The sequence below is a fragment of the Dermacentor albipictus genome, chromosome 2, assembly GCF_038994185.2.
Source record: "Dermacentor albipictus isolate Rhodes 1998 colony chromosome 2, USDA_Dalb.pri_finalv2, whole genome shotgun sequence".
NCBI lineage: Eukaryota > Metazoa > Arthropoda > Arachnida > Ixodida > Ixodidae > Dermacentor > Dermacentor albipictus.
The window spans coordinates 131,391,898-131,419,635 of record NC_091822.1 but is presented as its reverse complement, the minus strand read 5'-3'; the positions used below and the strand labels follow the sequence as shown (position 1 = coordinate 131,419,635).

General features: G+C 46.4%; 2 protein-coding genes across 9 annotated transcripts in view; one reads left to right on the top strand and one right to left on the bottom strand.

Moving 5' to 3' along the window:
• Positions 1-27,738, top strand: part of LOC135912552 (sperm-specific sodium:proton exchanger-like) — a 270,794-nt gene that overhangs the window by 91,694 nt on the left and 151,362 nt on the right. The gene's annotated exons all lie outside the window — the stretch shown is intronic.
• Positions 286-27,738, bottom strand: LOC135912520 (uncharacterized). 2 transcript variants are annotated; one of them, XM_065444971.1, is made up of 12 exons: positions 27,599-27,738; positions 25,826-25,888; positions 25,669-25,713; positions 22,477-22,565; positions 19,726-19,941; positions 10,111-10,345; positions 8,858-9,026; positions 6,754-6,893; positions 4,281-4,422; positions 2,918-3,079; positions 1,270-1,401; positions 286-878 (listed from the first exon to the last, which is right to left on the bottom strand). In XM_065444971.1, exons 2-12 carry the CDS (start codon positions 25,846-25,848, stop codon positions 660-662), a joined length of 1,572 nt encoding a protein of 523 aa, XP_065301043.1. In that variant the 5' UTR covers positions 25,849-25,888; positions 27,599-27,738; the 3' UTR covers positions 286-659. The 2 variants fall into 2 exon arrangements, with proteins under 2 accessions (XP_065301043.1, XP_065301044.1); XM_065444972.1 differs by having other exon boundaries at positions 8,885-9,026.

The window sequence follows — 27,738 nt, the reverse complement described above, 5'->3', positions numbered from 1 at the left end:
ATATCTCACATTCAGTGCGTTTATTTACGGCTGTCATAGTTTTCTATAGCCAAACCAGATTACCGTTGAACGCGTGGTAAAAATGAGTCATCGATGTATAGTCCGCATGAAACATCGCACACAACTCTTACATCGAGCAAAGAAAATTTGGCCGCAATGCGCTAAGCGTTCATTTGCTCACTGACTACGATAAGCTCTGCTCGGCTTACTGGAAAGACGTCAGACGTTCTTGCTACGTGAAAGACCGCGGTGAAACAGCGGCAAAGGAGTAGCATTATACCACTCTGCTCGCGCCACAAGCTTTTTCCAGAGATAAGAGCAACCACAAAAGAAAGAAGATTAACGGACGTAAAGCAAGCCACTATGACACATCGTTACCTAAATGACCCAAAAATCGAGAAGTACACGTCACATTAAAACACCAAGTATAGCAACAACCAAGCAAACGAAACCACTCGAGCACAGGCGGCTAGACAAATCTGCTAACGTTCAAAAAGTGTCACGTGTGTGAAGCACGCGGCATCGTCTCTATATATATCACGACTGATATGAGTTATGTCGCTTTTGATTAGTCTTGCAAGTCGTTTTTGGACAGTAAAGTTAGGTGATGCAGTGTCGCTCCGGGCATCCCTGTTGGTCACCGCTCCCGCGCTGCGGCGTCACGGGCACGGCATGGGGCCGGCGCGCCTGACCCTGGCCGCGGCGCGGAAGAAGTAGTCGGTGCTTTGGTCGAAGCGACTGTTGCCCCTGATGTCGAACGTCGGGCTGTGGTCCGCGTTGAGGCGACTGTCACACCGCCTGCTCCAGTCCTCGCAGTCGATATCGAACAGGGCGAGGCCGACGTCGAGATCCCTGTTTTCGCGCATGATAAGGCATATCTGCGCAGAGAGAGAGAAGGAACATGTACAACTTTGGTTGTACAGCACAGCAGGCGTAGCCATGAGTTCACTTCGGAGAGTGTTTTTATTTCATTCGTGTCTTCTGATTTTCCCCTTGATGTCCTCAAAGCACCAGAAATTTGCTATAGAAGGAAGAAAGCGCTAGCAAATATAGCCGACTAATCAATGTTAGTATTCTTTGTAGCAGAGTGCCTTCCTCAGAAGGCCGTGGTGTCATGATCCTCAGACTGGCATGATTCTTTAAGCTTTCTTCTAGAGAGAACCGTATACGTGCTATATACTATATGTTCGCTTGTACATGCCAACTATATAAGTCACGCGTGCCAGAATGAGAACATTGCCATGAGGAGTTGATAAGAAAACGTCGAACCTTTGTCGAAATAGTGGTGGACGATTCAAAGGTGGCTAGGAGGAAGTCGCTGCCTTCTGGCCTGGATATCATGGTGAACTGCTTTTCGTCCATGGTTCGATTTACGTAGACGTTGAGTGGGTCCTGGCAGAACTGCAACAACGTAAATGAAACGAATCATATGGGATGAACGCGATGACGCTTGGTGTAAAGATTGAATACTGTAGGCTGCACTGCAGGGGTCCAGCGTATTCTTCGGCGAATGTAACGAGAGAAACATACGAGAGAACATACGAGAGAAAAAAAAAGAATACCAATTAATGCTTTAGTCAGATCAAAAGGGCATTACAATGTTTAATAACCTTGAGAAGTAAAAAATAAAAGGGATATTTTTAACCGCTCAGCGCAAATGACGTTATTCTACAAAGAGTGTTGGAGGGTCAGGAAGCCTCGTCACAGCATCATAAATAATTAGTTTTCGCTGCGCGGTCGCCCCGAGGAGTGGTGCATTGCGGGACTTTGATGGAAAATTCCCGCCGTTATATTATAGAGTATGCGGTATAGGCATTGTATCTCATCTGCAGAACCCTGTATTTTCACAGCCCTAAATATTATCCGAAACAGGCGCGTGGTACATATTCGCGGCTGCTGATTTTGGTGGTTTCTCTATTTTGAGGAGAATATGATTTATTTTCCAATTGTTCGGTCCCTCAAGTTTCTCAAGACTTTAAAATCCCGATTTCTGTGACGTCTATATAACAGGTTGTTAAAGAGGCTTTTTCACAATGTTTGGCTATACTACCCAGCACGGCCTTAATTCTTAGCGCATCGTAAGACTGCCGCGCGTATAGCATAAAGTGTGGAACTATATGCCCCATTCATTACGTCGACGCATGCCATGACAGTGCCTCGAACAACGCCGAGCGAGCAGGCTCACGGGGCTCGAGCCGCTAACCACAAGCCGCCAGCATAGGCCTGGTTTAAAGATGCCTTTGAATATATTTTGAGGTTGACGGGCGGATAGGCGAAACGTTACACGTTTATTTAGAAACTACGGGAAAGTATATAAAAGATGGATGACGAGCAGTATCCGCTGCATTTGCTATCCACATCATTTTAGGACCCTTAATTTCTTTTGCGGAAGGGAACGCCCTCAATTCCAGAAGCGCCATAGGGTTGAAATCTTATGGGAGCATTAACTGACAAGCGGTAAACCAGAGACGTTTAAACTATTTGTGAAAAAAAGAAAGAAAGAAAATGCAGAGAAGATATAGGGCCGGAGGCCGTTACTGGCGTAGACAACATTACAATATTAGAAATGGCGGTTTTAATGAACAGGAATAATATAAACTAGAGATATACAACATGGTAAACTGCAATAAGTGTAGTAAAAGTTGATCACCTCAACCAGGCTATGTGACTGTCGCCGCGCCGTTTTAAAAGGAATGCCATTAGAGATCATCATCATCATCATCATCATCATCATCGTCGTCGTCGTCGTCGTCATCGTCGTCGTCATCGTCGTTTAGTGGAAGTGTAGCAGTGTCGAATGGAGAAAGGTTCTAGAATAAGGGGCGGAGTTACGCCCCTTCACACGCTATATAGAAGCTCATTAGGAGGGCGTAAGCTTGAGTCGGCTAAAGTGAGCCCATGGTCAGCGTATACTCACGGCGGACATGGTGTTCGGAGGCTGCTGGTGGTCCAGACAGGGCGCGTACAGGTCCCGCGAGGACTTGATCATGTACAAGCGCGTGCACATTGTCACCGACACGGCCAACGACGGGTAGGCATTCCACTCCGTCTGGTTGCCGATCACCTCCATGGTCTTTTTCTGCGGCAGTCATGTGTGCGGCCGTGAAATATTGAAGCTGGGAGGTACAGGTCGAGGAGCTTCGTACTAACATCACTAGGGCAAAATACGGCACTCCAGTTGGTCGATTAAACGGGTAAACAACCGTGCGTTCAGACACCGCGTGGAAACCGTGGAAAGTACAGCATGCGTGCACTGTTCGATGACCGAATACGGCGTTGTTCAGAGTACGCGCTGAAGCTCCTGCATTATTATGGCTGGTGCTTACTTCCTGATGTTAAGTGTTTAACGTTTACGAATAATTCATGTTATGGTAATTTTTTTTGCTCCATGAATAAATGACCAAACATGCAGGTAAATGACTCGCTAAAACCGTATGACTTTCCGAGTGTACCATTTCGTAACTCGTTTCCGATATTCTGAACAATACCTTTTTCTGTGGCGATGTGAAAACAGTAGAATACTAGCAATGAGAATAAAATGAGGCTAATATTTGTCATAAAATCATATGCGACAGCAAATTATCCTTGGAGTCTAACACGAGAAGTAAGAATGACATTCCAAGACGGAAGAGTTATGCAAGCTTAGGCAAATAAATCCCCACGTATTGCCCATAATTCTTGTCACGGAGAAAAAAAGTAAAATAACTGTGATGTCCATGCTGCGTGAGCCACAACACAGTCAGAGAACGCGGAAGGTAACACCAATCTTGCCCTAGTTATCCTAGTGTAAAGCCCTATATCGGTGCAAAGCTCGCCAACGCGAGGTCACGCAAGTGTCATTGAGACAACGATTACAGCTGAAGTAAGAGTTAACCGGAACGTGGCTTGCCTTGCGCGTGCTCAATAGCTATCATAATCAAAACAATGTCGCGTGGCATTTGTATTTTAATTTCACAGCGAGAAGTTATATTTACCGGCATATGGAAGGCAAGGTACAGGTTTCGTCGAAGTGAATAGTGTGCATAGTTAGATAGGCATCAAGTTAACAGCGGAAAGCGAACGAGACGCATATCTAATGCGCCCAGAGCAATTGATACATTATTTTCTTTATAGCATGATTCGTCATAAGTGACGGACAGCTTTCCTCGTTGTGCAGGCATAGAAATGCTTACGCATTTAATAAATCGTATGCTCTATAGTTGCTCAGTGAATTCGGAAGTTTCACTGAAGGCTGTGCGCAGGGCATATATACGCCACATGTATACAGGCTTGGCGCTCACCATGCCCAGCATGTGGAACTCCTTCCTGTCCGGCGGCACGTCGTAGGGCGCCGCTCCCGTGACCCAGCAGCCCGGGTAGCGGGCGGCGAACTCGTCCCGCGATATGTGCGTCAGTGGTATCACGCCGTCCACCATGAATGTACTGCGGGGACGACGAGATGGCGCGACAAGGAGCAGGTGTTAGCGGGAAGCGATAGACACCAGGGAAGAACTACAGAAGGAATGCCGCCGTGATAATTGACCGCGCTTGAAGCAACGGGCAAAAGAAGCAGCATGAAGTGCTCGTGCAATTTCTGCTGCGCATCCCTTCAGTTGACAGTTATCATGACTGCACGTACCTCTACTTCATCTCGCGATTCGCTTGCAGCACTGCCGGAGTTACGAGGCGTAAGCAGGCAATATCCTAGCGCGTCGGAATGTAGTTCCGGGCATAACTGTCTCGTTATTGGCAGGATTAAGACAGTTTTGTTTTATTGCGATAGCAATTATATGGACACCCAAGGCACATTTCCGCCGTCGCCGCCGTCGCCGTGATGTTCCGTATAAAGTACATGTGCGATAACATCGTCGCCGCGAGCCGTATACTATACGTGCGTGGAAAAGCGTACGAGCGTGAGGGTACGAGGGTGAGCGTGTGAAAGCGTACGAGGGAAGAAAGCGAGGTGGCAGCGCGCGTCTTCCTCCATGGCGTGCAAGGCTGTGGGAGGGGGAGAGGGCGTTCAACTCCGGCGGCGGTGGCGTATGGCGCGGCCGACGGGCCCTACCTTGAAAGCGATCTGCGTTGGGGACAGTGGGCACCCAGTGCTGATAGCTTCGTGTGCGCTGTGTTCTCGCGGCTTAGTTCGCGTTGAAGCGAGAGGCAGCGCGAAGGTCAACTCGCTCGCTGCTGCTGCCGTGCTTCCTCGCTTCAGCGTTCTGACAGCGGTGCGCGCTGTCATGGAGTGAGATGTGCTCACGTTTGATTGTGCGCGCGTGACACCGTGTACGTGTTAATTTAGTTACAGCGACACGTTACAGCGATACGTGACATGTTAGGGCATTTGCGCATGCAAGTCACATGCCGTGAATTCAGCAGCTGCTGAGCAGACGACGCGCCGCTGATGAACACATCTCGAGGGGCATTAGGGCCTTGCTATTCACTAAGGAGTGAGATTCTGATAGGCGGCTGCTCATTGCACGCAGGTCACGGAAAAGCATCGATAATGAGCCTATAAATGCGCAGTCATTACTGATCACCTGTCTTAAAAATGTTTATTAACCGAGAATGTAAAGGTGACAAAACATATTTCACAGATAACTTCGTCGCGTAGAGACTATAGTGGTGTCAGATATTTCAAGGTGGTTTCGCGTATTTGGATCATTTGTGTGCCTGATCGAGGGTTGTGCAAGAATGTCCAGGCTGATTGATTTGTTTATTTCAAAGTGTAATGTACTACAACTTCTTATCGCCAAGCAATTAACTTGCCCCGGGCAGATTACTTCAAAATTTATGACGTCGTGCAAGGAGAGCTGATGGGGAATTTGAATATATATCCTTGGCCTGCTGTATTTCGTTTTCGCGCCCCTATCCAATATAAGACCATAACTTGCTCGGAGTGCCAAAAAGAAGTGTACTCTAACAATCTAGCCGAAATAATAAATATATTTTCAGTTTAGTTCCCAATTCATTATGCTAAATACTTTGTGCCTGCCAAGGACAGTTGCCCTTGGTCGGGAAGTTGTCTTTGCTGCACGAGCAGCATCTAATCGCGAATGCTCGCTGTAGTTTCCACGCTGGAACCTGTCCATATATGCGTAACTTGTGAAGAACTATTGTACTTGGGTACACGTTTAAGCTGAGAATCAAAATGTCACATCTGTAGTTCTGAAAAAAAAAGAAAAGATTGCCACCTCTCAACGCAAGCGGAAGCTATACCATAACCATAAAGTTGCGAGCACCACTCTCAATGTCAATGAGGAATGCGCTGTTATTGACAAGTGCTAGCAAAGCGGCGACAGATCAGCAAATACATAAAAACCGCACTACCGGACGACCTGTGCGGGAGCTACTGTGCCAGTAATGGTATCTCAGAATAACTTGTTGGGCGAGTTGGTGCATATTAACAAACAGTTTTATAACAACGCAAAGAAACGACCACAGAGAGAGAGCACACAAGGACTGCGCCTGTCCTTGTGTGCTCTCTTTCTGTGGTCGTTTGTTTGCGCAGTTATAAAACTGTGTGCTAGATAATGGTATGTCGGGGTGCTGCATGTGGTGACCAACAATGAACTAGGAAGCCTCCTTACTCGCGTCTGAACCTTTCGGGTGAGCTTACGAAACAAGTCTACGGTATAGTGACTCTCCGCGCTGCTAAATTTCTCCGTTCACGTAGCAACAGTCTCAGCGTCATAATATCTTCAGCGTGCACCGTATCGTTCCATAAGCGAAAGAGCCGTATAGTAATGCTGCCAGCGCGAGGCTGTCGGCGCTGACCTCAACTCCTCGGTGACGTGCCTGAGGAAAGGCGCCATGTTCTGCGGCCACAGGCGGAACCCCAAGACGACGAATCCTCGCTCGGGTGATGCAGACGTCGGGTAGTCTTCCTTTAGCCTGTGCTGCTCGGCCCTCAGCGACTATACGAATACGAGCAAGGAGAAGCGGGAAAACGAACGAATTAATTAATTAATTAATTAATTAATTAATTTCGGGAAGGACGACTTGTAGCCTAACTGGTGAAAAGAGAGATGAGTTATGAAATGTGGAATAAGGGGTAGTGCACAGCGGATCATGCAGGCGAGAAAAAAAATATTCTAGAAGGGTGGCAGCCATCGATGACCGATGACAACGTTGCGCTCTTAAGGAGTTCATAAACTTCTATACGTCTCACATGTATGTAGCTGTCCTCTGAGAGATGCCCGTTACCGAATGGCTATTAATTATCGTATAAACGTATGTTCTCGACTCACACCACTTCCAAAGTAAAGATTAAAACAAAAAGTTAGACTCCTGTATTAGTCTTGCACAAGCCGTGCGGCCCTAAATCGCAGAGTACCCCCTCTCACCCCCACCCCCCCTTCAGCTCCTCATAAATTAGGGCCATAAATTGGCCATTTATGAGTATGAGAAAAGGCAGCAAACTGTACCTTACATGGCCATATCAAGTAATAGCTGTTCTCGTCGAACCGCTTTGCAAAGGTCACTTTCAGATATCATGGATCATATAACGTAATACTATTCCAATCTGTGTTTATTCCAGTTCCCTGATGTCAACTTTGCGTAACCGCCAACGCGAGGTTCGGGCGGTGACCAGCAGAGTTGTTTGAACCATCGAATCTAACGCTCTCTTCAATGATAGATCACTTTTGTTTGCTATTAAAGCGAACACCGTTGACAACCTTGACAGGCTTTTCTTATCTAATTCGCTGACGAGAGACGAGGATCCCCCAAAAGTGGAGAGGGAATGTCGGTGGGGCCACTCTAGCCCAGCGAAAGTGTGTAATCTGATGAGAAGCGTCGCACCGGCGTCTGCGATTGGCCCGCTTCATATTTTCCTATAGCTCGCGGTGGCATGGTCGAAAATCGCGACGGCGTACAGCGAAGGGTTAAAACTGTCGCTAAAACGGATCCTCAGAGAACGAGAGTTGGCAGAGCGATGTATTATATGTACAGCAAGGGCTGGAAGTTATAACAGCTGCCACACAAAAATGTTTATTATACGCGAATAAATTCATTTTCCCGGGCAGCTCTGAGCGCCCATTGCCAGAGCGATCGGTGGGTAGGCATCCTCTATTCCGGTCGGAACGGGGCAGCCTCCTGCTATATATATAAAAAAAAAACCTGTTTTGGTTTCAGGCATATTAATGCATCTTTAATGCATACACGTCCCTTTGATTCGTTGAGTTTTTCGTGTTTTTGTGACGTCGCATGACAGACAGGCGAAGTGGGCGCAGCACCAAAACATCTTGACCAATCGGGGAAGGCTAATGGTGAGAAAAGTGTAGAAACGGGAAAAAAATGTGTATTTTTTTCGTTTGTTTGGTCTAATCGTGCATAATCAGTGTGCACACATATCAAACGGGGAGTCATTGCGGTTTTTCGCAACGTCGCGTGACAGACAGGCGAAGCTAGGCAGGCCAAATAGCGTTTCCACCAATCGGAGACCACCGATCGCAGAAATGAATTTGGAACAGTTGGGCATGTAGTTTCACGTTACAGCGTCCCGTTGTGTCCACTGCGGCATTCATATTGTTGAAGGTACACAAGAAACCATCAGCAATAATAAAAGAAAAGTTATTAAGAGGACTGTGTACGTAGTACTTTTTTTATGTGCACTTACGACGTTTAGTCAATGCAGAGGACACCGTACACGATCGTTTAATGCACATTCCGATCTCATTGTAACGCGTAGTCACCGCCGCACTCCGTGGCATAGCCGCTGTCTCATCCTCCCCCTTTTCCCCTCCTCCCTACCCTTCCCCAATTTGGCCGCAAACACACATAAACACGTGCATATAAGCCGCGCGCACTTTCCTTGCTCGAAAAGCGTCTGGTAAGTATAATCGCGCCCGTGGAGCACAAGTGCAGACGAACGCCGCACCTTGAGCAAGTTGAAAACCATGTTCACCCGCTGATGAGGGAGCTTGGCGTCCGGCCGGACTTCCAGGTCGAGCACGCCGTAATGGTACACGTGCCAAATTGTCCAGTACTCCTCCATTTTTTGCTGGCCCCGAATACTCCCGAGGTCCTCCGACGCGCGCAAGCATTGCCTGTGATGCGAAAAATCGGGCGCAATCTAATCATCGGAAGTTACGATCAGCAAAGCATAGCCAATGCCTTAGTGGTAGATTTTCAACTCGGCGAAAGAAAGAAAAAGCAGAAATTCAAGCTTTTTTTCTTTTTTGGGTGAGTTTCAATTCAGCAAAACGTAAGCACTTCCTAGACGTACATATAGTGGCAACGACTATGCGGTTACTGGCGAACTAAAAGAAGTGAGACGAGGTGCAGAAGGCGCAAGCCGCGACAGGTGTTGCGATAAAAAACGTTCGGCGTGCTGTTGACGTCTGTAGCTCACCCGTTCATCGCTGCAGTGAGATTGCTGCTTTGTCGCTCTCTTTGAGAGAGAACGCTTGTGAGCAGACGTGGATATAGCCGCAGAGCCAGGTCAACTGTCACATAATATTGGAACCTTGACCCTTCTTGTTTGCTTAGGTATTTGTATATACTCTTAATCTCGCGCCAGGTATATCCCAGCTATAAGTGGAGAAAACTTCGCAAATGTTTTTCACTTATCTAATTAATACGGTGCTAAGTATGTCAACGTTTTTAATTTTTCTACTTTGTGAATGCAGATATTAAATGCCTGCAGCTGCACTCTGGCGAAAATAGCCACTGTTGACCCTGTAAGAGTTTCACGCACCTGTACATGTTATTCGGAACGTTGTTTCACACGCCTCTACGTGGGAGCATGTTTAGTGAAGGGGGAAGAATGTCCCACATACTTAGTCCGGCTGCATAACTGGAACACAGTGGTCGTTTCGGTATAGGACACATTTTCGCATATTTCTTGTTCTCTGCCCTTACAAAGTAAATGGACTGCTATGTATGGAACGCCGTTCCGCATATTGTTTAAATTATATGCGCAGGGCCGTTCCAGCGAAGCAGGTGTAAAATATTACGGGGGAGAAAGATTGTCCGCTCATATATCGAACCTAACAGGAACGACGTTAAAAGAACATGGGCGTCCGTAAACTACGTTCGTCGAGGGTATTTGACTCGCCTGAGTGGCGCGGGCAACTAGTTCCACGCGGTAGTTTCGCCAGCCCAAACGGCCTTAATAAGCGGCGCACTCGCCTCTGGGGTATGCTGACCGCGTAGGCCGTGGAGCGCGCGCTGACCGCCAGGCGGAGCATCTTCCGCACCACGGGGTGGCTGTCGTCGAGCAGCGTGTCGCCGACGCGCCCCGAGTAGAACGGCATGAAGGCGAAGTCGCACACGCCGTCGATGTCGATGCGCTCGTACTCCTGCTCGTAGGTGCCGAACGTGCAGAACAGCGGCCGCTTGCCCATGGGCCTCCTGGGCGGCCGGGCTGCGATGCGGCAGAACACGGCCGGCTCCGTTCGCGCTTTTACATCGCGGCGGTGGCCCTTATGGGCTAACAGGTATAATAGCGCAAAGCCGAGTCAGTGACCGCGGAGGAGAAACACGCAAGGCTTTGATGCAATTTCTAAGAGCAAAGGCACGCTAATAAGAAGCATTGTAGGGCGTTTACTCGCCGTCGTGCTTAGCAGCCATGGTGTTGCGCTAAGCATGAGGCAGCGGGTTCGAATGCCGGCCGCGGCGGCCGCATTTCGATAGGGGCGAAATGCAAAAAACGCCCGTGTCCCGTGCAGTGGGGGCACGTTTAAGAATCCCAGGTGGTCGGAATTATTCCGCAGTCCCCCACTACGGAGCACCTTATGATGAGATTGTGGTTTTTCCACGTCAAACCCTGAAATTTTGTCAAGATAGGGTCGAAATGACTGACAGGCTGGGCTCACGGTGCGTCATCTCACCCTCCGCCGAGCTATCGAAAAAAAGAACTCATGTTCTTTCTCCGGCAGATAGGCAGTAAAGCCATAGCTAGATGACGTGCGCAGCACCTGTTACGCCTGGCATACATATGCTTGACGTGTTTCAAATGAACATTTGTTGAAAGTCAGCGCTTGTGTGTCCGACCTCCTCTTCCCCTGTCTTGCTTTGCGATACTACTATTTCGTCATGCACCAAGACGACTTGTTTATACCCTCGTCAGCATGTTGGCTGTTTTGCCTCGCTTGAATTTGTACGGAGCCGTCGACATTTGACACATTCGTTGCCCTTACCAGATACTTCCCGCTAGAATGAGCTAAAACCTGTACAACCTGCTTGACGGTGTTCCAGTTCGCCGCTAGAAGGCAAATAATGTAAAAGCAGCGCGCAAGATACAGAAGCGAAAAGTGCAAAATAAAGTAAATCACAATCCAAAGAAATATTTACGCTATAAATATTTACACTATAAACACAGATAAAATAGGAACCCTGAAAATAACAACAATATTGACACGACGTTTATTTGTTTATTTATTTGTTTATTAATTTCCTCAAAGGTCTCTGGTTGAGACATTACATGAGATACGTGAGTAGAGAGAGAGAGAGACAGAAACGTTTAATGATACGAAATGGAGAGAGGTCAGCATGAGGTATACATTCCTCCAGCCATCTACTCTGCGTTGGGGGAAGGGGAAGAGGGAAAGAAAGAGGGAAGAAAGAGGCGCATGATGGGTGACGATGACGAGAGAAGGAGGATGTAAAATATATGGCAAGCGATTTGGCATGCTCAAAGCCTACAGTCCAGGCCCGTACTTTAAAAAAAAAATTCAGTAACGCCTGGATGGCCTTGATACTCGATTGAACGTCTGGCCAAGGACCTAAAATAACGTCCTCCGACAACGGTGGGCTGTCGAGACGCGTAAGGTCATGGTTCAACTTTTGACGCTCTTCCACGTACTTAGGGCAGTCACAAAGCACATGACCTATAGTCTCACTCACGTTACACAACTCACAGTCTGGAGACTCAGTGCGCCACGTGAGGTGCACGTATCCGCGCGTAAACGCTACCCCCAGCCTTAGTCTGTGCAGAAGACTGGTACAGCTGCGTTGAATTTTCGGTGGTAGCCTAAAATTCATGGTAGGGTCCAATTTCTGGAGTCGTCTGTGGCGATTCTCCGGATTGTCCCAGTGCTTTTCTGTCGATTTTCGGATGACACTGGAGAGGAGGCAGTTGGCGTCCGCCTCTTGAAAAAGGAATTGCAAGCAGTGACTCTCGTTCTTCGAGTGCTTTCTTCGCTTCGGCATCGGCCAGTTCGTTGCCGTGTATACCACACTGACTGGGAATCCATTGAAATGTTATGTGGTGGCCGTTTTCTTGCGCTAAAGTGTAGAGCTCGGCAGTTTGAAGAGTCAACACTCTGTAAGCACTTTCTTTCAACGCCACTTTAAGTAGTTCCAGAGCCAATCTTGCGTCACTGGAGACTGTCCATCCTTGAGGAGGCTGTCGCGAGATATATTGAACGGCCTCTCTAATTGCATTCTAGTTTTGTAGATGTTGTAGTCGTCTCGTTACACAGACGAAACCGTCGAATGACTTGATGCGCAGGCACGACGAAAGCCGCACCAGACGCATACGACGAGACCGATCCGCCTGTATACATATTCACCGAGGAGTCATATTTTTTCGACATATATTCAAGTGTTAAATGTCTGGGGCCGACGGTAGGTATTCGCGATTTTTTAGAAATTCCCGGAATAGATAGACGTACCCGGTATTTTGGACATCCATCATGGCGACATACGTGGAAGGTCAGCAGGGGGAAAGTATGATGGTATGGCAAATTCTTGGCATTTAATGGCTATTGAAAAATGGAGTTCGGCCGTATGTCGTGAAGTGTCGATGAGGGTTGGCGTCCATGATGGCACAGCACTCACAGGAATACTCGAAGAGGTTCGCTTCGTAGATAGACAAGTAAAGGGGTGACGCGAGCCTTTTCAATTGTACCGTAGGTTGAGGTGCAACGTGGAACACCGCGACATGTTTTCAGAATCTGTGCCTGGGAACTTTCCAGCGTACGCAAACATGACCGGCTCATAATTGATAAAACTGGCAGGCTATACCGAATGTACCCGACGTAGAGAGCCTGGTACAGCCGGCGTAGCGAATGCTCAGATGGACCCCACTTCATACCGACAAGAAAGCGAAAAACTTGAGCAAGCCCAGTTTATTTTTTCTTTAACATTGCCACATGCTTCGACCATGAAACACCGCGGTCACTGATAACGCCGAGGTATCTGGTGGGTCACATATGGGATGATATTGTCATTGTTCCTAATTGGATACCAACTCATAAGCTTCCGTGTGAACGCTATCGCAGCGCACTTATCTGGGACCAGTTGCAATCCTTGGCACTGCAGGTATTGAGACGTTAAAGAAACAGCTCGCTGCAATTTTGCACGAATTCCGTCAGAGATTGGTGAAGTGCTAGAGCACGGAAAGGATGTTCTTGCTGAAGAGGGGCATGAAGGCTTCCTATTATCTGCCAGATCCTTGAAAGTGGCTTTCGAGGATCCAGAGACGAAAGGAAAGTCCTCCCATGTTTTCCCATGTTTTGAAGAGAACGCCGTATTTTTCGTTGAGCTCGTCGACATCAGGCAAGGTCTAATGACGATTGAGTTCGTCTAACCTTCCTTGCCGTGGCAGCTCAATTGGTAGAGCATCGCACGCAAAACGCGAAGGTTGTGGGTTCGGTTCCCACCTGCGGAAAGTTGTTTTTTCATCCACTTTCATTTCCATTCATTTATCCTTTCTTTATTTCATTTATTAAGCAACAGTAAGTTGCCCTGTGTTATCCTTGTTGTCAGTGTTGGCTTCTTATGATATGAACTATAAAATTCGGGCCCCTCGGTTAACCTCCTTTCCTCTCGTACAATACATAAGGAGGGTCTTGAGTCCGGTAACATTGATGCCTTCATGTAGCATGTGTGGGTTTATTGACCGGCTGCCTTCACCCAAAAAGATCACGTTCTTGTGACGCCTGCGGCAGAAAGGATGTTCCACATCCGCCGCCAAGGTTTGTGAGTGGTGGCGCTAGCTAACATTCCCAGGGTTCTACTAGGAAGCATAAATACCCAAGGAAGTAGATGAGCAAACGGCGCCACGGTAGCTCAATTGGTAGAGCATCGCACGCGAAATGCGAAGGTTGCGGGTTCGGTTTCCAACTGCGGAAAGTTGTTTTTTTCATCCACTTGCATTTCCATTAATTTATCATTTCATTTCATTCATTAACCAACAGTAAGTTGCCCTATGTTTTCCTTGGTGTCAGTGTTTGTTGGCTTCCTATTATATTTTTGTAAGGGGGTGAGTTATAGAATGAATTACACCCTTAGTCACTATAAGGGTGTAAATTATTAAACAGTGTGCAAGGGATGCCGAACGACGAAACTGCAGCTTCTAGAAGTGAGGTCGGTTTAAGAGGAAATTTTAGCTCGGGCCCAACTCCGGCGCGGCCTATTCAAATACATGTAAAACGCAGAATCGTTTTTCTGAGGCAATACCTGGACTAATAGTAATGAAATTTGTTGCATTTCAGAGAGAAAGTTAAATTCTATATACTGATGGAAGCGGAATTTCGATTGAGAACCTGAAATAAAAAAAAAAGATTTTCGGAAATTAGAAAGTTTGAAAAAAAATAGATGCACCAAGTTTACAAATTTATAACTCTGCACCAAAAAACAGATATCGCGGCTCTGTAGATGGCATCCATTAGATCATTCATAGCGGACAAATTCGATATGTCAATTTATAGCTTACGTGAATTCGTTAAGTTGTGTACAAGGGGTGTGCAAAAGCTCTATTTTCATATTATAAATTTTTCGAGATTCATGCGTAACATGTCAATTTTGTCGGGTTTATATGTGCTATTAGCTGCAATTAACAAAACTGTGGTATCATATTTCATTGCTGAGTTACATAGTTGTAAACTTCATAGTTTCGATTTCCGAAAATTCTTGATTTTTGCCAATTTTTAATAAGAAATTGAGGACGTTAAATAAAGAATTCGACACAAACAATCTCTAGATTCGAAGTTTTTGTTTGAAATGCAACAAACCTCGCCAAATTTGTGTCAGTGGTTGCCAACACAAACGAATGCTGCTTTTACATGTATTTAGACGGGAGCACGGGAGCTAAAGCTTCCTCTTAAAGGTGTGAATTATTAAACAGTGTGCAATGGATGCCGAACGACGAAACTGCAGGTTCTAGAAGCGAGGTTGGGTTAAACAAGCAATGAAATTTGAGAACAGATATTTACGGAAATTCAGCTGTCCTTCTTACACACACACACACACACACACACACACACACACACACACACACACACACACACACACACACACACATATATATATATATATATATATATATATATATATATATATATATATATATATATATATATATATATATATATATAGACACACACAGTATACACTTTGTCCTTTTGTTTTCATCCCTTACAACCAGTATTTCGTATACTCTTGCTTTCGTAGAGCATTTTGTTTTCATCACGGCGGCGCGCCAAACGCGCAACTAAACGCTGCTGCTTTCGCCTGAATTCCAAAACTCCTCCCCTCGTTATCTGCACCCCAGAAGCGGCAACACAAGTACACGCAATTATAAGGACTCTCTATATAGTAGAATTGAGAGTCAAATACACTGTCGTCCAACAAATTTTTTTATTTTCTATATGTGCACCAGTCGAAAACTCTATTAGGTTTTCATTTTTGTGATGTCACTGCGGGGGCGATCGTCTTTCAATACTGGGGTCTCTCGGGAACCGTTTCTTAAAGCGCAAGAAACACATACCGCAGGAGTAGTGCGTTGTTGTGGGCATTGGCTCGCGCTGAAATCTTCGGTTGTCACCGTGCGTACGCAGTGCACTTGCCTCAGTCGTTTACGCTTTCGATGCAAAAATTTATTTCACAAGAAAGGACTCGTTTCTAGGCAACAATGTATTTCTCAATATCGGCGTCTACAGTAACAGCCGGCGGCTTTCGGTCCGCAAACGTGGTTCTGAATTTTCATACGCGGTTCGATGACCTTCATCGGCAGCACATATCGTTAAAAAGTACTGAAGCAATGATACATATCTAGGATATGGTATACCCGAATATGTCAGTGGAATATGTCAGTCAATGGAATATGAACCTGTCAACGTTTAACGCTAGAACGCTATCTAGTGAGGCGAGTCTAGCAGTGCTATTGGAGGAATTAGAGGGCACTAAATGGGATATAATAGGGCTCAGTGAAGTTAGGAGGCCAAAAGAAGCATATACAGTGCTAAAAAGCGGGCACGTCCTGTGCTACAGGGGCTTAGCGGAGAGAAGAGAACTAGGAGTCGGATTCCTGATTAATAAGAATATAGCTGGTAACATACAGGAATTCTATAGCATTAACGAGAGGGTGGCAAGTCTTGTTGTGAAACTTAATAAGAGGTACAAAATGAAGATTGTACAAGTCTGCGCCCCTACATCCAGTCATGATGACCAGGAAGTCGAAAGCTTCTATGAAGACGTGGAATCGGCGATGGGTAGAGTGAAAACTAAATACACTATACTAATGGGCGACTTTAATGCCAAGGTAGGCAAGAAGCAGGCTGGAGACAAGGCAGTGGGGGATTATGGAATAGGCGCTAGGAATAGCAGGGGAGAGTTATTAATAGAGTTTGCGGAACAGAATAATATGAGGATAATGAATACCTTCTTCCGCAAGCGGGATAGCCGAAAGTGGACGTGGAGGAGCCCGAACGGCGAGACTAGAAATGAAATAGACTTCATACTCTGCGGTAACCCTGGCATCATACAAGATATGGACGTGCTCGGCAAAGTGCGCTGCAGTGACCACAGGATGGTAAGAACTCGAATTAGCCTAGACCTGAGGAGGGAACGGAAGAAACTAGTACACAAGAAGCCGATTAATGAGTTGGCGGTAAGAGGTAAAATAGAAAAATTCCAGATCAAGCTACAGAACAGGTATTCAGCTTTAACTCAGGAAGAGGACCTTAGTGTTGAAACAATGAACGACAATCTTGTGGGCATCATTAAGGAGTGTGCAATGGAAGTCGGTGGTAACTCCATTAGGCAGGGTACCAGCAAACTATCGCAGGAGACGAAAGACCTGATCAAGAAACGCCAATGCATGAAAGCCTCTAACACTACAGCTAGAATAGAACTGGCAGAACTTTCGAAGTTAATCAACAAGCGTAAGACAGCTGACATAAGGAAGTATAATATGGATAGAATTGAACATGCTCTCAGGAACGGAGGAAGCCTAAAAACAGTGAAGAAGAAACTAGGAATCGGCAAGAATCACATGTATGCGTTAAGAGACAAAGCTGGCAATATCATTACTAATATGGATGAGATAGTTCAAGTGGCTGAGGATTTCTATAGAGATTTATACAGTACCAGTGGCACCCACGGCGATAATGGAAGGGAAAATAGTATAGAGGAATTCGAAGTCCCAAAGGTAACGCCGGAAGAAGTAAAGAAAGCCTTGGGAGATATGCAAAGGGGGAAGGCAGCTGGGGTGGATCAGGTAACAGCAGATTTGTTGAAGGATTGTGGACAGATTGTTCTAGAGAAACTGGCCACCCTGTATACGCAATGCCTCATGACCTCGAGCGTACCGGAATCTTGGAAAAACGCTAACATAATCCTAATTCATAAGAAAGGAGACGCCAAAGACTTGAAAAATTATAGACCGATCAGCTTACTGTCCGTTGCCTACAAACTATTTACTAAGGTAATCGCAAATAGAATCAGGAACATCTTAGACTTCTGTCAAGCAAAGGACCAGGCAGGATTCCGTAAAGGCTACTCAACAATAGATCATATTCACACTATCAATCAGGTAATAGAGAAATGTGCGGAATATAACCAACCCTTATATATAGCCTTCATTGATTACGAGAAAGCGTTTGATTCTGTCGAAACCTCAGCAGTCATGGAGGCATTACGGAATCAGGGTGTAGACGAGCCGTATGTAAAAATACTGAAAGATATCTATAGCGGCTCCACAGCCACCATAGTCCTCCATAAAGCAAGCAACAAAATCCCAATGAAGAAAGGCGTCAGGCAGGGATATACGATCTCTCCAATGCTATTCACAGCATGTTTACAGGAGGTATTCAGAGACCTGGATTGGGAAGAATTGGGGATAAAAGTTAATGGAGAGTACCTTAGTAACTTGCGATTCGCTGATTATATTGCCTTGCTTAGTAACTCAGGGGACCAATTGCAATGCATGCTCACTGACCTGGAGAGGCAAAGCAGAAGAGTGGGTCTAAAAATTAATCTGCAGAAAACTAAAGTAATGTTTAACAGTCTCGGAAGACAACAGCAATTTACAATAGGCAGCGAGGCACTGGAAGTCGTAAGGGAATACACCTACTTGGGGCAGTCCAAAAACAAGAAAGGGGCTGGCAGATGGAATGGCACACTGTGGTGTAAACTTTTTTAAAACAGGGTTGAAGTGCCTCAGACAGGCTGGCCAACGTTTCGATAGGTTGGGGCAGGTAGTTACGGCGGATCCGGATCATGAGACGGAAATAATTAGGAGAATAAGAATGGGCTGGGGTGCGTTTGGCAGGCATTCTCAGATCATGAACAGCAGGTTGCCATTATCCCTCAAGAGAAAAGTATATAACAGCTGTGTGTTACCAGTACTCACCTACGGGGCAAAAACCTGGAGGCTTACGAAAAGAGTTCTACTCAAATTGAGGACGACGCAACGAGCTATGGAAAGAAGAATGATAGGTGTAACGTTAAGGGATAAGAAAAGAGCAGATTGGGTCAGGGAACAAACGCGAGTTAATGACATCTTAGTTGAAATCAAGAAAAAGAAATGGGCATGGGCTAGGACATGTAATGAGGAGGGAAGATAACCGATGGTCATTAAGGGTTACGGACTGGATTCCAAGGGAAGGGAAGCGTAGCAGGGGGCGGCAGAAAGTTAGGTGGGCGGATGAGATTAAGAAGTTTGCAGGGACGGCGTGGCCACAATTAGTACACGACCGGGGTTGTTGGAGAAATATGGGAGAGGCCTTTGCCCTGCAGTGGGCGTAACCAGGCTGATGATGATGATGATGATGATGATGATGATGATGATGATGATGATGATGATGATACCCGAATATGACGCCAGAGTAAGAGTTTCCAAGCCGGAACAAGCATTTAACAAGCGCTGGTTACGTCCAACTGCTACATTTGGGTTGATGTTTAACCAAATAAAATTGCACTTGTCAAAAGTTGGGAAGTCATGGTAAAATATCAAGTTTTTCGCAATTATCGACTGGACGATGCGGCATGCAGCACAAGGACTGAACTAATTAACAATGCAGCCGAGAATATGCAGGCATCGTTTGCTCTGTGAGCTTTTTCCCAAAGAAAAAAAGTAGTTCGATGCTTGCTTTGAGCGGTGGCAATTTCAAGGCGCCTCACCTGAAGCGTTCGTCTTTTTTAGTACACAAATAGCCCCAGTGACCAATGTTTGATGACCTCTAATGCTACACGTTCAAATACGTTGTTAGGTGACATAGGTTCCTGTTGCTTCGGCAGAATGCATGACAACTCCGTCTCGCGAAACCGACAGAATTGCAAAGCCCAACTATTTGGGCGATAGATGCCTCTGAGCTGACCAGAAGCCTGCAGCCATGCAAAAAGTCGAAACGCAAAAAAGAAGAAAAAAAAATGACCGGCTATTTTTTTTTCTTCCACTAACGTGTGCTGTCAATAAATGCCGGCAACTGCACTTATTTGAATTTCAAACGTTTTCTGCGAGCACGTGCCTTGTCTCGTATGCCCAGGGGCATTTAGAGTAGAGGCCCTTAGGCGTACCTTTCCTGGTCGTGCTATAGTCGGTGGCAGTCGTAGGCGAAGCTGCCGGCGTGGTTTCGCTTGTTGTGGTGCTGCTCGTCGTGGTGCTGCTCGTCGCGGTGCTTGTCGTGGCGCCTGTGGACGTGCTGGTGTCGGTGGTCTCGGTGGTGGCCGCAGTAGTACTGGGCGTCCTAGCGACGAGGGCCTCAACACTCTGTGGAGGTGTCTCGATATCCACTGAAAGTACGCGCAAACCAAGGCCCTTTACGAGTATGCCCACTGAAACTGCCCACGGGCTGTAGAACGACACAGGCTAAAAAGCTTACAAACTAGTAAGAATTTCCCCAAAAGAGTAACGTCAGGGAAAATAAATGAAGCTATAGCATGCACCATACCATGTTTTTTTTTTTTTGACGATGAGGTATAACATGCATACGCGAGAAAAGACGAATGCGTTACCATATCACACTATTTTCCGTAGGAAGCGTGGATGTACGGTATATAGCTGACGCAAAAGACCGAGCCCCCTGCATTAGTTCATTTTTGAGTGCTTATATAAATAGCATATTATTACAGTTTCGCACTGTGGATTTGACTGTAGCAGAACTTAGAGCGATTGAGCTGTATATTTAGAGTACGCTAGCGCATCAGGCCAAGGAAGTAGTTGCTATTATGCACATGGCCCTTTAATGGTCCACCGTCAGTGGAGTTAAACACACGAATGATGTCAGAGTGCAGAACCCAGTGCTCCCTATTTGTCAGCGGTAGTAATCGACACGCTGCACGGTAAACGCCGATTGTGACTTCATTGGTAGCCTTGACGCCTGTCGCGGAATCACATTGCTGTTGTTAGCAAGAAACACAGCGCTAATGTTACCAATAATAACCGATTTTAACCTGAATAACCGTGCAATTCCCGACGCATAATTTACGATTGACCGAGTTCGTTACCTCAAAACTCCGATTTAAACACGGGAAACTTAACTCAAAGACTATAGTGACGTTTTTGAAACGTTGGAGCGAAATTTCAGTCGTTTATACTTAGGGAACTAATTACTAAACAATTTAATATACTAGTTAGATTCTCAGTGAAAAACATCGCATTGTTTTTTTGTAAATAAACTCTCCAAGATGACAAATGCCAGTGAGCAAGTTTTAATTTTCCTTGATGTGAAACTGAGTCCCTTTGCGGAACTTAGTTCTCCCCTTTAACCAATTTCCTTCGCCGAAAGAAGGAACTGCGTTAAACGAAATCTCCGGTCTCGTCTTGACACTCAGACACTCATCCGTCTTCGTTCGATGTCTGGGAAGGTTCGGAGCAGCACTCAATCCAGACTAGGCACACGTGTCTCGAACAAGGAGCTGAAAACTCCTCGAGCTTCTCTTATTGCTTTAATTTTCTTTCTCTGACGTTGTCAGCAATAACTCTCTCTTTGGTGCACCGTCAAATAGGGAAACATTGCAGCAGACATAGAAAAGTATGCGGAGTCCGTTAATGCAGAACTTGAAGTGAGTGCGAACGTCCCTCCACATTTCTACAAGTTCCACGAGTGAAAATGGAGACAGGATCGTGTTTTCTTTCTTTTTCTTTTATTTTTTTTAGTGGCGAGCTGTCAATATACGTAGCATTAACCGCAAAATACATACCAGTTTTTTCTTTAATTTATTCTTTCTCATCTACATCCGACAAGGCCCAAAATAGCGATCTGCTGGAATGATTTTAAATGTAAAAAAAAAACTTCTTTGTTGCATTCAAGGACACGAAAGCAAATACATGTTAGTAATTTCTTCTTCATTGTCGTATGTTTCCTTTAGTATTCAAGAAAAAATTCCGAGGACACCTAAGCAATTCTTATGAGTTGTAAATGCGAAAGCATTTATGTCCACGCCGCTCAGCGGTCCTTCGAGTTATTAGCTCCTCGCGTGCAAGCGAGCGTGTAAAAACGCTTGGCGAGTTGTGATTTGGCCTTGCCGAGTCGCAGTTCGCAGGCGAGAGCTTGCGAGGACAAGGAACGCGCGGATAACACAGGCTTCCGAGAGCCAGGGTGACGTGGCGTCGCGACGATGCCCTCGCCCCTCACGCTAGGCAGCAGGGGATCCCTTTCGCCCGCTCTGCGTAGATTCCACTGTGACGTCGCAACCAATGGGAAATGAGGTGCCGTTTTCCTCCTACAGATTGCAGACCCCGGTTTTTTCGCTCAATGGGGCATTTGACGCTTTCGCATCATTATTTCCTCCTGGTTAAGAAAGTGCGCAGTTTATTATCCTAACCCCCGGGGGCTGCGGTTCATCCAGAGACAGCGAGTTCTTACCTGTTTTCCCATTCACCGATCAGTTGAGCTGCCATATTCGATGCGTCTTGATCGATACGTACTTGTTCCCAACCAATTAATAATAGCGTTTGTAGCATCATGTCAGCCTTATGGTTACACGGGGGCATAATATCCTCGCGCATGCTTAAAACAAAAGCGAACAAGTAAATTGGTCTTCTCCCCAATGTAGCTCTACTTGTGGAGAAGCCACATTTACAGGCACCTTTCTTTAACAACGGACGTCAGGACACCGGGCTACATCCCCTATAAGAGCGTCTGAATTCCGTTCTGTTTCATTTGGTTATAAAGAATGTTGGTTAGAGATAGTCAGGTTAACGATGCGTTAGTTTCCACCGATTCTCGCAGCACAAATGAAGCAGTGGTGAGTATGAGGATGCTCGAATTGATCGCCATACTATCGCAACCCACTGGCGATAATAAAGCGGCATTGTCTACTTGCAGGTGATAAAGAGGAACACAGCGTAGCACAGCATGGCCAGCACGGTGACGAGAAAGATGAACAGCGACGACACCACGCACCCAGCTGGCCTGCGGGAAAAAAAACAATCAACCTGTCAAAGGCACACGCACACAAACACACACACACGCACACACACAAACACAAACACACACACACGCACACACACACACAGAGAGAGAGAGAGAGAGAAGAGGAGATGTCGCCATCTGCTGGTGACGTTTGTCCCTTTGCAATTTATTATTAAGTCATGATTAATGAGCGAAGCCGTGCATGTGAGCCCCTTAATTGCGAACTGCACCTCCGCCGCGGGTCGGGACGGTATTGCACTATCTTCGGGATCCGCCCACGTATGGGGACTGCTCATACGCCTGATTCACCTCCACCGCGGGTCGGCCCGGCATTTCACTATCTCCGGGATCGGCCCACGTTTTTTTTTGTTTACCACGCCAACGACATGAAAATTTCCTTGGATGGTAGAAGTATACAGATTCGCTGTAAAAATTCTCGCTCTGAGCAATTCCTAAATACAGAGAAGAAAAAGTCGCAGTTTCACCCGAAAAGCGCAGCATCGATTGCGATAGCAAATTTGTAGACATCTATACGAAGTAAGGATAGTGTGTTCCAGCCGTGTAAACTTGCAAACGTTCACTTGCTAACTATGTTAACAAGCATCGCTCAACGTGCACAGGAAAACATGAACGCATCACACTCAATGACCGCGGACACTCGCTGTCAAAACGCTGGCGTGAGGAACCGCGGCAGCAGCAGCGAGCGAAGTTACCCGTACTGTGTATCGTTTCAACGCGAACTGAGCGGCGAGAACGCAGAACGCACAAAGCTATGAGCCGTCGGCGCACTTAGACTTCCAGAACTCTGTCCCCAACGCAGACTAGACTAGACCCCAGCGAATGCCGTCAGAATTCACGAACTCACGATGATCGTGAGGATCCCTTTTACAGTGTGTACTTACATGTCCACTGAAAACGAACAAAGCATAAAGATATTTGCGTTAGAGTGACTGATATACAAGCCACAAGACAGTGCTTATCATCTAATAGCTGATGAATGCTCAGTTTCTGATAAACACACAGGCTATTCTTACAATGAAATCATTTTTTTTACGCTTGAAACGCGCACATTTGTATGTTGCGCTTATTTCCCCCCGGTCTCAAATAAGGTGAACGTGGCCGTCGGTACAAGACCACCAGTCCCGGTACAAAAGCCCTGCCGTCGTGTTTTATGCGTCAACTGATCGGCTGTGAAACCATGTAGGCTATTGCCATATTCACTGAACGAGCGTTGAGGGAGTCGTCCGAGAGAATGAGAGTGATGTGACTACAGTAATGGACCGTTCGCTCACTCACATGAATGAGCGGAGAAAGGGCGTCTTCTTTCGACTTGTACGCAGCAGTTATCGCGTCTTCTCCGTAAATAAAATGCATAGTGGGAAAGCCGACCTCACAGCTAACTGCATGCGTTTTTGGCTACGTGTGGTCAACTTGCGTCTCGCCGGTCCTTCACTCGCAACTTCAGCTCATCTAACATTTGTACCCCGATAAACAGAGTACACATTCTGCCGAAGATCATCATCATCATCATCATCATCATCATCATCATAGCTAGGCCCACTGCAGGGCAAAGGCCTCTCCCATACTCCTCCAACTATACACCCCGGTCATGTGCTAATTGTGGCCATATTGTCCCTGCAAACTTCATTTCCCCACTTTCTGCCACCCTGGCTACGCTTCCCTTCTCTTGGAATCCAGTCCGTAACACTTAATGACCATCGGTTATCTTCCCTCCTCATTACATACCCTGCCCATGCCCATTTCTTTTTCTTAATTTCAACTAAGATGTCATTAACTCGCGTTTATTCCTTCACGCAATCATTTCTCTTCTTTTCCCCCTTAACGTTACACCATTCACTATTCTTTTCGTAGCTCATTGCGTCGTCCTCAATTCAAGTAGAAGCTTTTTCGTAAGCCTCCAGGTTTCTGCCCCGTAGGTGAGTACTGGTAAGACACAGCTGTTATACACTATTTTTTGAGGGATAATGGCAACCTGCTGTTCATGATCTGAGAATGTCCAGCCCCTTGTTATTCTTCTGATTTTTTCAGTCTCATGATACGGATCCGCGGTCACTACCTGCCCTAAGTAGATGTATTCCCTTACCACTTCAAGTGCATCGCTACATATCGTAAACTGCTGTTCTCTTCCGAGACTGCTAAACATTACTTTCGTTTTCTGCAGATTAATTTTTAGACCTACCCTTCTGCATTTGCCTCTCCAGGTCAGTGAGCATGCATTGCAATTGCTCCCCTGAGTTACTAAGCAAGACTATATCATCATCGAATCGCAAGTTACTAAGGTATTCTCCATTAACACTTATCTCCAATTCTTCCCTATCCAGGTCTCTGAATACCTCCTGTAAACACGCTGTGAATAGCATTGGAGAGGCCGTATCTCCCTGCCTGACGCCTTTCTTTATTGGGATTTTGTTTCTTTCTTTATGGAGGACTACGGTGGCTGTGGAGTCGCTATAGATATCTTTCAGTATTTTTACATATGGCTCATCTACACCCTGATTCCGTAATGCCTCCATGAGTGCTGAGGTTTCGACTGAGTCAAACGCTTTCTCGCAATCAATGAAAGCTATATATCAGGGTTGGTTATATTCCGCACGCTTCTCTGTCACCTGATTGATAGTGTGAATATGGTCTATTGTTGAGTAGCCTTTACGGAATCCTCACAGTTCTCCAAAGCTGCACAATCCATCCTGGTCGCCGCACGCCATACCGTTCGTCGGAAGGGCGGTCACCCAGCTCGTGCCCGCATTCCAGTCAACTTTCGTTTGTTCTTCGTGCTTACCTCAAGGTATTTGACCGCCCTTCCACGTAACGTCACGCTACTAACCGATCCCGCTTACTTCGAAGTTCAAGCACGTGTATCGTCGAAGAAATTGTGTAACGCAAGCTCACTCCTCATGAAGTACCCAATAAATGGGGCACTTGAAGTTATAACAACTTACTAGATGACAACTAACATCTAACTGACAAATGACTGACAGGCTCATTACATAGATAAATGAATAAGAGGTGGGAAACTAAGAAGGAGGAGGAGGACTAGGAGAACTACCTGCGAGCGCTGCGTGTGGAACCCAAGTATGCGTACCTCTTGTGTCTGGAGCCATGACTGAGGGCTCTGCAACTCTCTCGCCTGCAAGGGAACAGTAAAACAACATACTCACAACCGAGTCGGCTGGGGTCGAGGAACTAAGTCGAAGCGAAGCCGACAGACAACAACGCCAGTGAAACGTTGGGCAACTTACGGGAGCTTCTCGTAGCCACGCATGTTGTGCACGACGGGGTAGGAGAGCTTAGGAACATGCGGGCTGTTGGGAATAAACAAGTGCGCGAGAAAATTAAAAAAATAATAACAACATTTATCCTGCTCCAAATGTACGCTATTCGTGTTGCAAGTTTCTCTTCTAAGAAGAGATACTGCGGAAGAGTTATGTGCCTTGCGGCTACACGAGTATATGCAGAGCGATTCCCTGCTAAATTTTCAGGTTGGAAGTAAGCCCATGTTGAATCTAATAGAAAGGTTTATAATAGAGAGGTGCGCATTACCTTTCACAAAATACTATGTTACCGTTGGTGGCGCCTTCTAGCGACACAGGTTGATCAGAGCGGACTCGGAACCATTATTGCAGTGATCCACAATGTGCCACTTAGCGGCTGAAGTTGAGTCGCGAGCAAGTTAATAATTAACATATTTGCCTTTTTTTATTTTACTTCGACTAAAACACCGAGATAACACACACACACACACACACACACACACACAGACACACACACACACACACACACGCACGCACACACGCACGCACGCACACACACACACACACACACACACACACACACACACACACACACACGCACACACACACACACACACACACACACACGCACACGCACACGCACACACAAGCGCGCGCGCGCAGAACGTTTCTAACTTCCTGTGGTTAGACAAAGCATCACCTGACTCGCTACTTGCATTGTTGTTGCTCACGGCCTTTGAAATATTTGCTTGTTCGGTATTCCGCAAAAAAAGTGGTACGTTATACGGACAATGTAAAATATCTACTTCCTCCACATTTCCATGTGATCCGTGCTTGTATTCCCCTCTTTTTGTTTTGTTTGTGACGTTTCAGAGTCTAAAAGCGAATCGAATTTCGCGTTCAGAATGTGACGCAACATGACAATACCGCAAGGTTACTTGGAGATTAAGGCTATAAGATGCGCCGAGAACTCAAGATATAGACAGGAAAGACCTCACATACGTTCCCAGTATTCCCTAGGTGGACAAAATACCTCCTTCTACTCACAAGTGCGCCACCACTATCAATTGTGCACTAACATTTTTGTGACGTTCCGATGCAGGCCATCGTATTTGAATGATTTTCTTTTTTTTTTTTGCAGACTATATTTCTTGTAGACCATTCGTCGACTCCGAATTGTTGTATTTCTTTCGTTCTGTGCAGTGCGAGCCACGCTCGCTATATAAGATTACGTCATCTGTGCCACGTCATGAACAACGTAGCTAAAAGGACGGGCGCCGCCTATTCCGAACGTACGCGAACTGCGAATATTGCAGTGCGATCTCGAATCGGCGGGAGCACCGTCAACGGCTTCAGAATTGTGCGATGACTACATCGCCACTATCACTGCGGAGTTTACTTTCCGGGCGCAAATTAGCCCCTATACGCGGAGGCGGAATTCACAACGGTTCTTTTTTGTTGTTGTTGTTGTTGTTTTTTGCGTTCGTAATGGCTGTGTAGCCTATTGGCCGGCTTCTGTCCCTAATATGTTCTACTTCGCGATTGGTGGTCATCTGCTGGTATACGAACGGTTCTAGCACGTTCACTGTTTCTGGTAATGCGGCCCCGGGTTGCCAGCCTACCCACCTTCCAGCACCCGTCACTGTCACGCGACGATATATGTATACCTGGCCACCGCGAGGGACGCTGAAGGCGAGCCTCTTTTCGCAGGCGCATGCACGCCAGCGTTCAGCTAAGACGAGCAAAGCAGTCGACACTCACTTTTGGCAGAGCAGCGCGACCCACACTCCGTCTCCTTACAGCACGGACACGAAAGAGAGTCCGTAGACATCGGTCTGGCTTTACCGGTACTCTAGCTCGACGGTGGTGAAAACTGGAATGCAAGAAGGCCAGGCCGACGT